Below are 13825 nucleotides of genomic sequence, written 5' to 3'. Positions count from 1 at the left end.
TTTCTAATCAACACCATGAAATGCAATGACACACTTTCTTGGCCTGTTTTATTTTTGTCATTCTGCGTGCTCAGACTAAGACACTGTGGCATGCCCGACCCGCGTATATTTGGCTCTTCATTACCAGTTTGTCCAATTTGGGCCGGCGCGTCGTGACAACAGCGCGAGGTGAGAAGTGGCACGGAGGCGTCGCTCGGCTTGCACCTTTAATGACTGAGCGCAGAGCACCACACACAGGGACACAACACAAAGCCCCCAAACACCCACTTTGTTTTGCTACTGCAGCCACATGTGCTTCTGTTCGGGGGGCTGCTACTGATGTACCAGCAAGCAGCACACACACGCATATAGAAGTGAGTTGACGAGAGGCGCATTAATAAAACAAAACATAACAACAAAGTAAGCTCCGCACAAGCAGTGGAGGGAGAAGACGAGAGAGAGAGAGAGAGAGAGAGAGAGAGGGGAAAAAAAAAAACATCAGCAAAAAATGTGTGAGATTAGCGCGCGAGGTATTTATAATTCATGCCAATGTTTGTGGCAGTATCCGTCTCATCTCGCTCTGCTGTGGCAGAGGCCGCCGAGTGCTATTTGCATTTGAGAGAAAAACATTAGAAAAACGTCCTTGCCCACTTCTCACTGCCGTTCCTAAGCAACAACAGTGGAGGGGAGATGAAAAGCAGCTTGGAAATATAGGAGCAGAGAGAGAGGGGGAGACAGAGAGAGAATGAGGGAGAGACAGAGAGGGGGGTGAGAAAAAGAGGGAAGGAGATAAAGAGCAAGAGAGACAGAGCGACTGGGGAAACCTATAAACCTATAGGCATTGGGGGGGGGGGGGGGGGGGAGAGCGAGCTATCGAGACAGAGAGACAGAGGCCGAGTGGGAATATGCGGGGGGGGGGCAATGGGACATGAACTGAGAGAGGCAGACAGACAGAGAGAGAGGGTGGGGGGTGGGGGTAGAGGAGATAGTGGGGAGCAGAGAGGGGGGGTCGGAAGGGAAGGGCAGCAGTGAGGCCTGTACTTACTTATTCTGCATCATGTTCATTATAACCCAGTCGGCAGGGTAGACATTCTTGCCAATGAGATCCTTGAACATGATAAATGTTTCCATTAGGAAATCCTAAAAGAGAAGGGAGAGAGAAAGAGAAAGAGCGTTTGGAATGAAGACGGTTATTCCGCGCGCGAGGGAGATAGGAACAATCTGGAATGAACCCCGCTGAGCCTGCTGCCCGGCGACCAGGGAGGAAGCCGCTTTTAGATTACATTTCTCCAGGGTCAAGGTGAAAGACTCGCTCGTTTTTTTTTTACGCGCCACTGTGGTATGCGCGTCAAGTGATGTGAGCGCGAGGTCCTGTAAGGATGCCCGTTTCGGCTCCGCGGGGGATTCTGCATCGCCGCCGACAGCCGAGGGGAACACTTCTCCACGGAAGGGCTCTTAACATTTCCTCCATCTTAGATTAGCATCTCAAATGAAGAGGCGAGGCCGGAGAGAAAGGCTATTGTGCGGCCGTCACTGGGGCTTCCAGTCTTTGGTGCCCCTCATTAGGATTGGCTCTAGCAGAAGTGCTGGAGGGCCTCAGAAGAGCGTTTCCTTTGAAACTCAATGATTGCGTGCAGCCCAGAGTGGACTGCTGCTAGGTGAGCCTCGTGTCTGCTTCGCACTCCTGTTTGTGTTTGTGTTTGTGTTTGTGCGACGGGCGCTCGGCAACGAGGGGCGCGGTCATCTCTTATTTAAACTTGGTGCGGGGCCGTGCCAGACGGGGTGTCGGTGGGGGTGACGGGCAAACACAACCCCGGCGCTTGCTTGAGCCGCTGCCAAGCACTGGAAGGCCGCCGCCAGCCCTCGCCAGCCCTCGCCAGCCCCGCGGAGGATAAATCAGAGGCGGCTCTGTCTTCGGCCAGCCGAGCGGCTGCCTCAGCACAGGAGAGGGACTGGCCGCACGTGCGCCCACACCAGGGTCCTTATTTATTTAGCGCCGTGGGCAGGCTCAAATGTTCTGGCTCCTAAATTGCATTAGAACAGCCTCCAGAGAGGCGGTGAACTTGGGATTGTTTAGCCAAGAGAAAGGAACAGCTAATCTACACTGGAATGCCTAATGTGGGGGGTGCGTGTGTTTTTAGCACAACACAAAAAGGATGCTAGCGTCATCAGACTGACTCTGTTTTATGCTAAAATGCTACATGACTATTTATCGCTATTTCAGTAGGCAAGCATTCCGCTTGAGGCGTGCATTTTCTCAGGTGCTGTGCCTGGCTACCTCAGATACCTGTCTACCATTCAGAGTGGAAAACATCTGCATCTCCGCCAGACAGAGCAGACCAAAGGGTCTCATCTGCAGTGAGGCGGCACGGCGGGGGGCTCCCCACAGAGACTAGAGAATGGGTGTGGGGGTGTGGGGGGGGGGAACACCCGGAGATGGAGGCCACGGAATGGAAGATTATGTAAACCATCCGCAGAATGCCAAAAGCACAAGAAAAGAAACAAACTTGAAGGCCCGGATTTTTCAAAGCTGGCTGGCTGGCACATCAATAAGCCGGCTGGCGTTAGGGAGACGACGGGCTGTGGCCGGGGGGGGGGGGGGGGAGGAGCGCTGGTGTCGCTTCCCTGCACTGCACTCTGTCCCAGGCAGGACGAGCCTCCCACATCAGGGCACAGCGCCAGAGGGCTACACTCAAGTCAAGCCACCCCATGACTTAATTGAGATGCACAGCTTTTGTTGGACAAAGAGGCTGCACAAAGGTGGACCTGAGATTTAATTTCGTGTATGCAGCTACAACGGTGCTCTATCTGAATCTGCATAACAACATTACAACGTTTCAGCATAAGTACAGTTTGTGCGCTGGCGCTGTCAAAACAAATGGTTAGGGAGCAGAGAAGTGTATAACTCACCACTACATCCGTCCTCATTTTGCCAAAGGTGTTGATGAGATGAGAGTAGTGGTAGTCCTCCATCTGACGCAGAGTGGCTGTCATGCTGGCTACAAAACTGCCCTGTGGACACACAGAGACAGAAGGCTTAGCTTCCTAGACAGCCCATTGTATTCGGTTCCACACTATTTAGTCCGCGGTCCTGAGAGGCTGACACACAAGTGAAAGATGAGTGGGCTGGAGAGGAAGAAACAGTCGACAAATATTGTGAAAACACATGGACAAAACATTGTTTAAATACGGATGGATGGGTGGATAAATGAACAGATAGATGAGCAGACAGATGGAAGGAAGGATAGATAGAGATGGAGAAATAAGTGGTAGAATAAACAGATGTGTGAATATTGGATGTTTATTTAGGCTCCAGTCATACTCGGAGCCTCATAAAGACTCGTTAAATAAAGAGCGGTCAATTGATCCCCTCTGCAGGCCACACCAACGCAGCATCCCAAACCTAAGCCACTTCCCACAGCAGCCTCCGTGGCGAAGATGAGACGATGAGGAGGGAAGCCCCATGGACTCGGGTGGGTGAATTAACATAAGCCTCGTATCCTGACCTCCAGTGAGCCCCGGAGCGGAGCGGAGCGGATAGAGAACACACGACTCCGCAATGAGCTCACCAACAGAACTGGGACTTTCACGAGTACGAGCCTTCGCCGCACGCACACAAAGCTGTCCTAAGTCCAATTAACAGCGAGGATAAGACTCTGTGGGAATGGAATGGAATTTGTGTTTTTCTCTGTCATTAAAATTAGAGGCTGTTGATGGTACATGTAATTAACTGGGGACCAATCAATGCAAGAATTAGCTTGGGAATGCAGAGAATTGATGGCATAATAAACCACTGGTTGGAACATCAAGCTGGGATAAAACTAATAAATGTGATAATTAGAGGGGGAAAGATGATGAATCTTGACTTTTGCTAGATTTAACAACTTTGATGAGAGCATATTGGCATATTTCGAGGGACTAAAGTAATGGAGTACATGACCAAATTAATGCTGTGCATGGATATGCGCGTCCATAAAATTCCACAGCCGGCAGAAATACATAAAAGTTAATTAGGCAAACTAAGGAAACACATGAAATCAAACACGCGACAAAATGCGGCAGTAAAGTTCACCTGCAAATCTCGTTAGATGGCTGACATGGCTGTGGAAAACATAGCGAAGGGAGATGAGACGAGCCTACAAAAATCAGATTTGCTGGGACAAATTTTTGACTGCTACAAATGTCTGCATGCTACATTGTTCACACATTAAGAAAATAATGGTCCCGGGCGTCATCCGAGCTGAAGCCACACATATGCGCGTCCAAATGGTGCCGCGCGTGCCGTGACTCAGCAGGCTGAGCGAGCGCTTTGAAGCTGCGCCATCCCGGGACTGGGCTCCCTCCCCGCCCGCCGAGGACGCCAGCCATACTGCCACCGGTGGCGCTAGCCCAGCCAAAAAGCACTTGTTGGGGAAAGAGGGCTTCTGTCTTGCTCGGCCCTGTCTGATAGCAAATCTCTGTTAATGCTATTATTTTCTCCTTGGAGGTCCGAGTTAATTGATCAGCTGATGCCATGACACCGGGCATCTCCTCCCTGGGCATCCGTCAGTGGGGAAAGGGGGCTGTCACACTGCACACTAGGAGCCTTGATTGTTCTGCTTGCATAATGAAGCTATGACTCAGCTATTAGCCTTTCATGGTTGTTCCCATATCTGACTTTTTGTTTCATATGAAGATCTATCCTGCAGCAGTAATTACACCTGACCTACATAGCTGAGCTGGGCTGTGCTGTGCTGTGCTACAACGCTGAGCACATTAGCCTTGCCTGCATTTCATTTTCCCCTTCCTGCATACGTGTGTGAGTCTGTGTGTGTGTGTGTGTGTGTGTGTTTGGTGTGCGTGCATGCGTGTGTATGTGTGTGTGTTTATGTGTGTGTGTGTGTGTGTGTGTGTGTGTGTGTGTGTGTGTGTGTTCGCACTGCATGTGTGCCTGCGTACTTTTTGCTTTGAGCTCGGCTGCATTTCTCAATATTTAATCCACCAAAGACAGGTGAGGTGGGAACAAAAATTCCCGCAGTCGTCAAATATTTGACAACCTCGGAGCAACACTGTTTCACCCTGCCATTCATAATGAAACAACTGACAGGAGGCCACGGCGTCAGAGAGGGAAAAAAAACACAGCATCCAAATTTGCTGCAGTCAGACACAAACCAAGAATAATTCATCGGAAATTGGAATCTCCCGAGAAACAAAGGCAGCCAGGTACATCCCAGAGATGCCGACATGTGATCATCGGCGGAGGCCTCGGTGATGGCAGATGTTGTGTTTGACGCTCACAATGAAACACACGGAAACAAATACTCCGCGCAGCCTGTTAAGCAGAGCGTCCAGTGTGCCAATGCCTCAAATGCTGCTATTCACCATCTATTATTCATGAAGCCTCAGTACATCATTGTGTTTCTCTACTCACACCATCAAATGAGCAGGGGAACTGGTACTCTAAGACACAGAGACACACACACACACACACACACACACACACACACACACACACACACACACACACACACACACACACACACACACACACACACACACACACACACACACACACACACACACACACACAAAAGCGTACAGAGGCATCAGTGGGGATTCAGTGGGATGATGTGTTAGCTCTAGCCCACGCTTGTGAAGCAAACCCAATTTACACCAATTAGGCTGGGCTTGATTAGAAAGGCTGGGATAACCTGCACAGCTGCTTAGCTCGAGCATCCCTCCCCACTCCGTCTAAATGATGAACAAAAGGGCCAATTACCTGATGGCTGTGGAGATAAAGAAGGGGACATAAAAGCCAGGGAGGGATGGGGAAAGGGGAAACTGAGGAGGCGTACACCCAGAGAGGCCAGCATGGGAGAGAGGGGGAGTGGGGGAGAGAGAGAGAGGAGGATGAGGGAGGAGTGAGGGGGAGAGAGAGAGAAGAGGGGGATGAGGGAGAAGTGAGGCGGTCTGCGGAGCTGCTTTGACTTTGAATGTGCGACACACACACCCACACACACGTCACGTCGGCCTGCTCCCAGGAGAGGGAGTGCAGGGGTGCAGGGGGAGGGAGACTAATGGCAGGCGCACGTCCCATGACTGTGTTAGTTAAGGGACTTGTCTGAGGATGACGAGCTCATCTTTCTTCATCTGACCGCTAATTTGACGGATCCGAGGGCGGGAGCGGACGTCCTGCTTTGGCGGCTGGCAGCTGCCGCGCTGCCGAGACTCGGGCGACGTGCCTTCGGCGGGGCAGGAGCACAGCTCCACGCCAACCTCCAACTGCAGCGGGGCTAAGGAGCTGGGGAAGAGCACTCACCCCTGGGAGAGAGCCAATCTGTGCAGGTTCAGCTGCACCTCACCTGGCCGCCAGGAACCCCGGCTCTCTGGGCCTTCATTAAAGCTGAATAATAGAAAACCCTACAAAGTCCTGGAACAGTCCCAACTACTGAGCAGCCTGACAGAAACGCTCCACGCTCACAAACAGAAAGATGGACAGATATCACGGCAGATTTAAGATCACCCCATCAGTCCTTGTCTGGTTTGCCCTTCGTATTTTTCCACACAGTAATGACAGATCTTTGTTGATGATGCCTAGCTTCATAGTGTGTGACTAATCCTAGAGTGGTTGCCTCCCAAGTCATCCAATTCAATTACACCACAATGACATTCCTATGCAACATGCAACACCTCCGTCGGTAGATGGGGAATGTGCCATTGTTAGGAAAGTAGCAAAGCGTGAAAGTTAAATCATGTTTTTGTAGCCCCACCAAATCATTTCAAATTTAGAGGCTGTGAAGTAGAACCAAAAATGTTGCATTGATTTCACTGATACAATACGGGTTAGGCTTGAAGAATTCTTAAGTCTCCAAGCAATACTGCCGCTTCAGCCTGGCTCCCAGCGGGGAGGAAACAAATCTATAGAGTAAATTAAATACACGTGGTGGACTTGGCTTCTGTCTCCGTTCCTTTCCATTACTGAAGGCAAGACGAACGCTGGACACCACTACTCAGGAGAAATCAGGAATCTCCTCATGTACAGTACAAACGCACAGGGAGTAGTATGTAGATGATCAACACGGACGCCTAAGGTACTTCTTCTTCTCCCCTCCCCACCCCCACACCCCCATACGGTTCTGTCAAACTGTCTTCTTTGGTCCCTTTCCAAACAGATGGCGATCCAGTCTGGAGCACAGCGACTGCACGACTCTGTTCCGAATTCCCCTGACAGCCCATCATCCTGATCTGCTCCATCTTTCGCACACAAAATCTCGAGTGAGAGCAAAACGATGCCAGGGTGTCCTCTTAGGCCTGATCTCTACACTTCATCTCTTCACGAGGCACTCAGGGCCCGTTGCCATGGTAACTGTTTTCTTAAGAGGTGAATCAAATGAAATCCAAGTAGAGGGGAGGGAGGTTGGGGGGGGGGGGGGATCAAACTCATTCCTGAGGTTTTCTCTTTTTTTTGCGGTCTTCTTTATGACTCCAGTGAGACTATCAATCTTCACTTAAAACTAACATGCTTGATTGAAATGCAACCGGCAGTAAAGCGTTATTGTGAATAGGCATCAGTTTGAGCTCACATTAATTCTCCTCCTCTACAGTGGCACTGGTAAAAGAGAGTGACCTTGGCCACTCTGGAGGGCCTGTTCAAAGACCTCCACTAACAGATCCAGCTGCCTGAGCCATTAACTCCCAATCCATATCCATCATAGCTTCTTTACTCAACATAAGGGTGCAAGTTAAGGATAGTTGCAGGGAAGGTATCATCCATGTGACTCTGCATCAAAAAAAACAGTCCATTTGAGAGAGAGAGAGAGATGAGCTCCTATCATCCATTTGATAAGGGTATTGGGCAACATACACTAGTGTGTTTTCTTTTCTCCTCTTTTCTGCTACTGATACAGAGCAAGGTGAAATTGAGCAGTGCGCAAAGAAAGGCTGAGTGCCTGAATGAGGAAAAAAACACGCCAGCCATGTTTTTGTGGCTTGATGTTTTTGCTCCAGGCCCATTTAGTTTACGGTTTTTAAAAAATGTGTTCATTTACCGCTGAACAAGACAAACTGAATAATGGCTCTCGCGGTCTCAAAAGGATTTGCATTAGGCAATCACTGTTGACAGTACATGAAGGAAAATAACAATTCTGAAAAAGGATGCTCACTGCAGCTTTTTTTCCCCTGCTTGTTCAAGAACTGTAGAAGGTCTTCATATTCTCAACTGACAAAAGCAAACAATACATAGTGGAGTGTTTCAACACCATGAGCAGAGCAGAGCAGACAGAAAAACATGCAAAGAGCAAAACGCCAGACAATGCGTAGCAGCTCAGGCTGACTGTACAGCCATGTCGGCGGCTAGACGAGCACTTGGAAAGGGAGAGAAATGCTGAGTGTCTGCTTTCACCACGCCATCAAGTAAAAGGTCCAAGACATTGAGTTCCGTGGTGCATAAAGGCCTGTGCATTTTAGGAGTCATGCACTCAGCACCCAACGCTGATAATGATATTGCCCTTTAAAAAGAGGGCTGGAGCAAAGGACGGGAGGCAAATTACAGTGGATTAAAACCAGCGCACCTCGGAAGGCTCCTAGTTACAATGACTGATTCATCCCGGTCCCATTTATTAATTAAAAGCAATCATGAAAAATATATTTAACGAATGATGCACCTTTAATCGACCTCTAAAGGAATCCGAGCTGATGATATGAGTGGAAAGGGCTGGCGGCGGCGGTGGGGAAAACGCAAGGACATTGGTCTTGAGAGAGGGGAGTCCTGGTGGACCCATCTCCCCACAGGCACCGCCATCCGTCTCACTTTTCCCAATGACACCATGTGGGAGAGAGGCAAAGCACAGTCCCATAAAAGCAGGCCTGGCTTTATGCCTTTAATTGGGCCAAGAGGGACAATCCCCCAGCCTCCAGAGAAAGTGGCTGGAGAAGATCTGTGAAAGGAAGAAAAAAAGAAGATACAAAAAAAAAACCCCAAAGAAGCCGCTAAACCAGCTCCCTGAAAGCACATGTGACTGACCAGTGAAGACACACAGTGACCGTGCGCGTGGTGTGGATGTAGTTCATCCTCTACACTAGGCTCTGTGGGAATAAGGACACACGCTGAACAGGTGTGGAACAAGTGCAGCGTGCTCGCTCACTGAAACGTTCCCACTCCCAGATCCCCCCCTGCATACCGGCAGGTGCATGAATGGAGAATCCTGGGATTTAGAGGCTCAAAGCCAGCTGCTGAGTCCCACCCACGCCGCCAGATCCCCAGCTCTGCTGTGAAGCTGGAGCTCAGAGGAGGGCCATGCGGTGCTGGGGTGGGCTGGGCTGGGCTGGGCTGGGCTGGGCTGGGCTGGGCTGGGCTGGGCTGTAGGCAGTGTGGGGTGGGGAAGAGGAGGAACTCCAATTACTCTCTGAAGGTGCAGAGAGGAGGCCTACAAGGTGATTTGGGATGCCAGCTCGTGCACAGGCAACTGGATGTGTGGCTTTGATCATGCGTCACCTCGCCTCACAAACACACATTTGCATGGCCAGACACAAATGCACTATTCAAAGTGGTGTCAAAGGTGTGAGTTAGTGGGGAGATATTTGAGGCCCGTGTGTCTATGAACGGTTGGGTCAGAACAGACGTCCTGCCTCTGGTGCTGAGTCAGGGGACAGTGCAACAGCAGAGGCAGGAGAGGCACTGTATAGGGGACACCATGGGACAGCACAGCAGGGAGCACAATAGCAGAGAGGACAGTTTACTGGGGAGGACACTATCAGCTGAAGAGACATCCATACCCTCTAAAGGCTGTTCACCTTGCCTGTAATGCCTACAAAAATCACACAGAGGCACACACACACACAGAGCGACAATATATGAATAATAAGAAGCTCCGTTCCGTATAAACACCAGCAGAAGAGGACAGGACACGGTAGACAAAGCGTAGTTAAAATAGCAAAGAAAAGCATGCCTGCGTTTAGAGAAAAAGACAAGAGGGGTAAAACTGGGCGGAGGATTCTTCCACGCTGCTGCAGGAAAATAGCTTTTTAAAGGTGAGCTACCGGAAAAAGGATATTGGTCTCGAGTAAAAAAAGTAAAATGTCAGTGTGTGAGTGAAAGGTTTCAGAAAATATAAACTGAGGAATGGGAAAAAGATGCTATTGTGAGCTGTGGGCCGGTGATTGTGCACATGCTGCTTTTAGAAAATGGCAGGTTGAGGAAGCCGAGGGAACTCAGTGAGGGGCATTGAGACACCTCGCTGATAAAGACAACTCCCACCGGCCAAAGGCACACAAGGAGACCGTCACATTTCAGAATGCTGAGGAGGGCGCTTTAAAGACATTTCTGCCTACTGAACAAGAGACAAAGAAATGAAATAATCACCAAAATCCAACATGACTCATACACACAAAAAAAATCTAGCTTCACACACAAATACGTGAGCCTGAGATCAGTAATCAAAGTGAAGGGAGCATCTGGGTCTAAAGCTCACGTGTTGTGTCAGCCCCCCTCACCACTAAGGACATGCTACTATGGGATATTTGAATCAATGAGTCATTTGCATATTCACATGCAATATCTTGGCCACACTTTCCCCTGCTAAGTGATACATGTTGTGCATCAGTGTATATGTGTGTATGTCTATCAGCTGAACATCTCAGTCTGAACCCAACACATTCTCTTTCACAGCCTGACAAAACAACACAGCCCAACACATTTCCATGCAGACACAAACAGCCCAAAAATACAGACACAGACTTAATCCCACATTCACAGCACAGAGAGAGGCTGGAAAAGCGACAGGCTCCTGACGGCTCCAGGCACGTGCCGCAGCAGGCCACCGGATCCCCGTGGCCAGCTCCTCCGCTCTCATGCCGCCTACGCCCGTCCCCACCCCACGCCACCTCAGGCCTGGCACCCTGGCACAACCACCTCTCCTGCAGCAAGCCCTCCAAACCAGTCATTTCAGCCTCCAATTCTATTTCCCCCATAGCACGCGCCCAGAGCAAACTCATTATGTGCTGCAAACACAGGGATGAACACAAACCAAATCGGTAGGGTGTGTGTGTGTGTGTGTGTGTGTGTACATGGTGTGTGTGTGATGTATGTATGATGTGCGTGTGTGTATGTGTACAGTATATGTGTACAGAGTGGTGTGTGTGTGTGTGTATGTTTGATGCATGTGTAGTATGTGTGTGTGTGTGTGTGTGTGTGTGTGTGTGTGTGTGTGTGTGTGAAACAGCCAAGGTAAATCTAGCGGTATTGTGTGAGATGAGACAGCGGCGTGCTCAAGGACGGGTCTTTCACACTTGACTTGCTCACAGCTCCTCAGCGGCGCGTGGCCACCGGATCAGCAGGGAACAGCTCTGGATGCCTCTGCAGCCGTGTACAGCTCACCACTGGCACAGGCTTACTGGCACTACACATGTTTACATGACAACACGCAGGCTAACATACAGCACAGGTACACACACCAGCTCTGTGTCTAACCTCCACTGCTATCTGGCAGCTATTCTGAGCATTGGCTAAAAAAAAATAACTAAGGTGCTGATGGAGTATCCATCTTGTTTCCCCAGCCAGCCAGACATTTCTTCCAGCTTTTGACAAAACACTCTTGACTCATGACCATAAGCCCCGGGGCGCACGGCTGCCAGTCCAGTGCGAGGGTGGTATGGGGGGTCGATGGCACTGCTCCCCATCGAGGCCTTGAACTGTGAAACAGGAGAAGAGAGGAGCGGCTCCCGCGAGGGCCGGAGGAGGGCCAAGCACATGAAGCAGGTCTCCAGAGCGCTCATCAATACTATTGACAGACCCACCCCTGCTGAGCTGAGCAGGCCCCTCCAGCCGCTGCAGTAAACATACGGATTTCTTTAATAACACTGGTTAAACAATGCCCCGGGTCGATAACATGTTGCTTTAATGCAACTTGACTGTCTCAGGTGTCGATACGGGCAAGTGTGTCTGAGGCGTAAAGGGCTGGACTGTTTAAACTTTCCTGTCAAATAAAGCCGACCCACAACGGCTCCTCTGAGTTCAATGATAAAGTAGCCGGTGTCAGGAGGGATCACCTGGTGAGTGGTCATTTCTTTTCCTTTGAACAAAACAAAAAAACTTGTCTGAGCCACTGGGCCCGTCTGACATTGTTTGACACAAGTGGGTAATGTGCTTATCCGTTTGTTTTGGACTGAGGGGAAGGGAGAAGGCAGTCCCCCAACTGGTCACCTTGCCAGATGGATATTACTGGCCTGGAGGCACAGAGGCAGAGTGGGGTGACTCAAACCACAGGACACCCGTCCACCAGCATACTGGGGCACACAACAGCAATGAGTCAGTGGGCACCAGGCACGCTGAAGATGAAAAGCCAATCCCAACAGCACAGCTGGGCCCCTCGTGTTGACCAAGCTTCTTACTTACAATGAGTTGCAAGGGCACTGCATGCAGCCAGCACACACACACACACACACACACACACACACACACACACACACACACACACAAACTCATCACTGCATGGGAGAATAGGGAACACAAGACAGGCTGTCCACACAAACACACACACACACACACACACACACACAAACATACAGAAAAACAAAGACGGATGGAAAAGGCCGGCTCAAGTGAAGGACATGAGGCGGAGTGTCCGGCGGTCAGCCCTGAGGGGGAGCATTGGATCTGCGATAATGAAATCAATGGCAGCCGAGTCAGCAGCAGGCCTCTCTTAAGGCAGAGGTGGCGTGCTTGTTTAAAGAGGGAAGAGTTCCTGGACAGTGTCTGTGTCCCTCCCGTCCCCTTACACACGGACAGCCTAGCACTCTGCCCTGCAGCGCAACAGCCATCACAAGGTCCCCCACTGGAAAATACTCTACAAATATTTCACACACGCCAGGGTGTGAGAGAAACACACACACACTTTTTCACTTTTTCTTTTCCACTGTCTTTCTTCTTCCTCATCTCATTATTGCTGCTATTTGGATTCACTGTATATCCGCATTCCTCTTCTTTACACTTTATTGCTATATTGCTTTGTTGTTCTAAGCATTCGTTTAGTCAACGCTGCATCCAAACCGTCATGCTGATGAAGCAGCTTTGAATTAAACTGAGAGATACGGAGAGAACGAGTGCCAGCGAGAGAGAGAATGAAAACGAGGGAGGAATACAGAGAAAGAGCAAGAGAGAGGGACAGAGAGAGAGAGAGAGAGAGAGCACACACAGAGTGAATGACAGAGAGAGGGATGGAGAGACAGAGGCCAGGAGGTCAACTCCATGGGCGCGGGACGCGTGGTGACACAACTGGACACCCTGAGGGGGTTCAGCAGGCAGACATGTTGACACTCTCTGTGAACCAGGCTATAAAAAACCCCAGTATGACAGCATAGCGGGGCCAGGCCTCAACACCTCCGCTCACACCAGCCGTCTATGTGTGTGTGAGAGAGGGAGAGATTGGGAAGATTGGTGGTGGTGTCTCGGGGTGTTACCGCCCAAGATTGGGGTGACACAGAGTATTGACAAGCACCTATGCCGGGACACCCTAATTCACACCAGCTCTAAATACAGGAGAGAGAGAGAGAGAGAGAGAGAGAGAGAGGGAGGGAGGGAGAGAGAGAGAGAGAGAGAGAGAGAGAGAGAGAGAGAGAGAGAGAAAGAAAGAGGGAGGGGTAAGAGAAAGATTAACAGGATGGCTGTGTGAGCGCACCAGTGAGCAGCCAAGAGAGGGAGAGAGATCTGACACTACAGGCTTCCCCAGCTCACTCCAGAGAGGCAGAGGCTTGTGTGGAGATGTGGCTTTGGGAGTGTGAGGATGCCATCAAGCACTGTGAAATACATCTGCTAAACGCCTACACAGAGAGACGCTGGCCTCCGAAAGGTACTTAAAGGAGGATTTGGTTG

General features: G+C 50.3%; 1 protein-coding gene across 2 annotated transcripts in view; it reads right to left on the bottom strand.

Moving 5' to 3' along the window:
• Positions 1–13825, bottom strand: part of dock1 (dedicator of cytokinesis 1) — a 215155-nt gene that overhangs the window by 71418 nt on the left and 129912 nt on the right. For both annotated transcript variants that reach the window (XM_062525877.1, XM_062525878.1), the window contains exons 28-29: positions 2890–2991; positions 1025–1119 (exon numbers count right to left, since the gene is read on the bottom strand). In XM_062525877.1, the coding sequence (XP_062381861.1) occupies positions 1025–1119; positions 2890–2991 (197 nt within the window). The remainder of the gene's footprint in view (positions 1–1024; positions 1120–2889; positions 2992–13825) is intronic.

The sequence above is a fragment of the Sardina pilchardus genome, chromosome 22 (genome assembly GCF_963854185.1).
Source record: "Sardina pilchardus chromosome 22, fSarPil1.1, whole genome shotgun sequence".
NCBI lineage: Eukaryota > Metazoa > Chordata > Actinopteri > Clupeiformes > Clupeidae > Sardina > Sardina pilchardus.
This window is presented reverse-complemented; position numbering and strand designations above follow the sequence as displayed.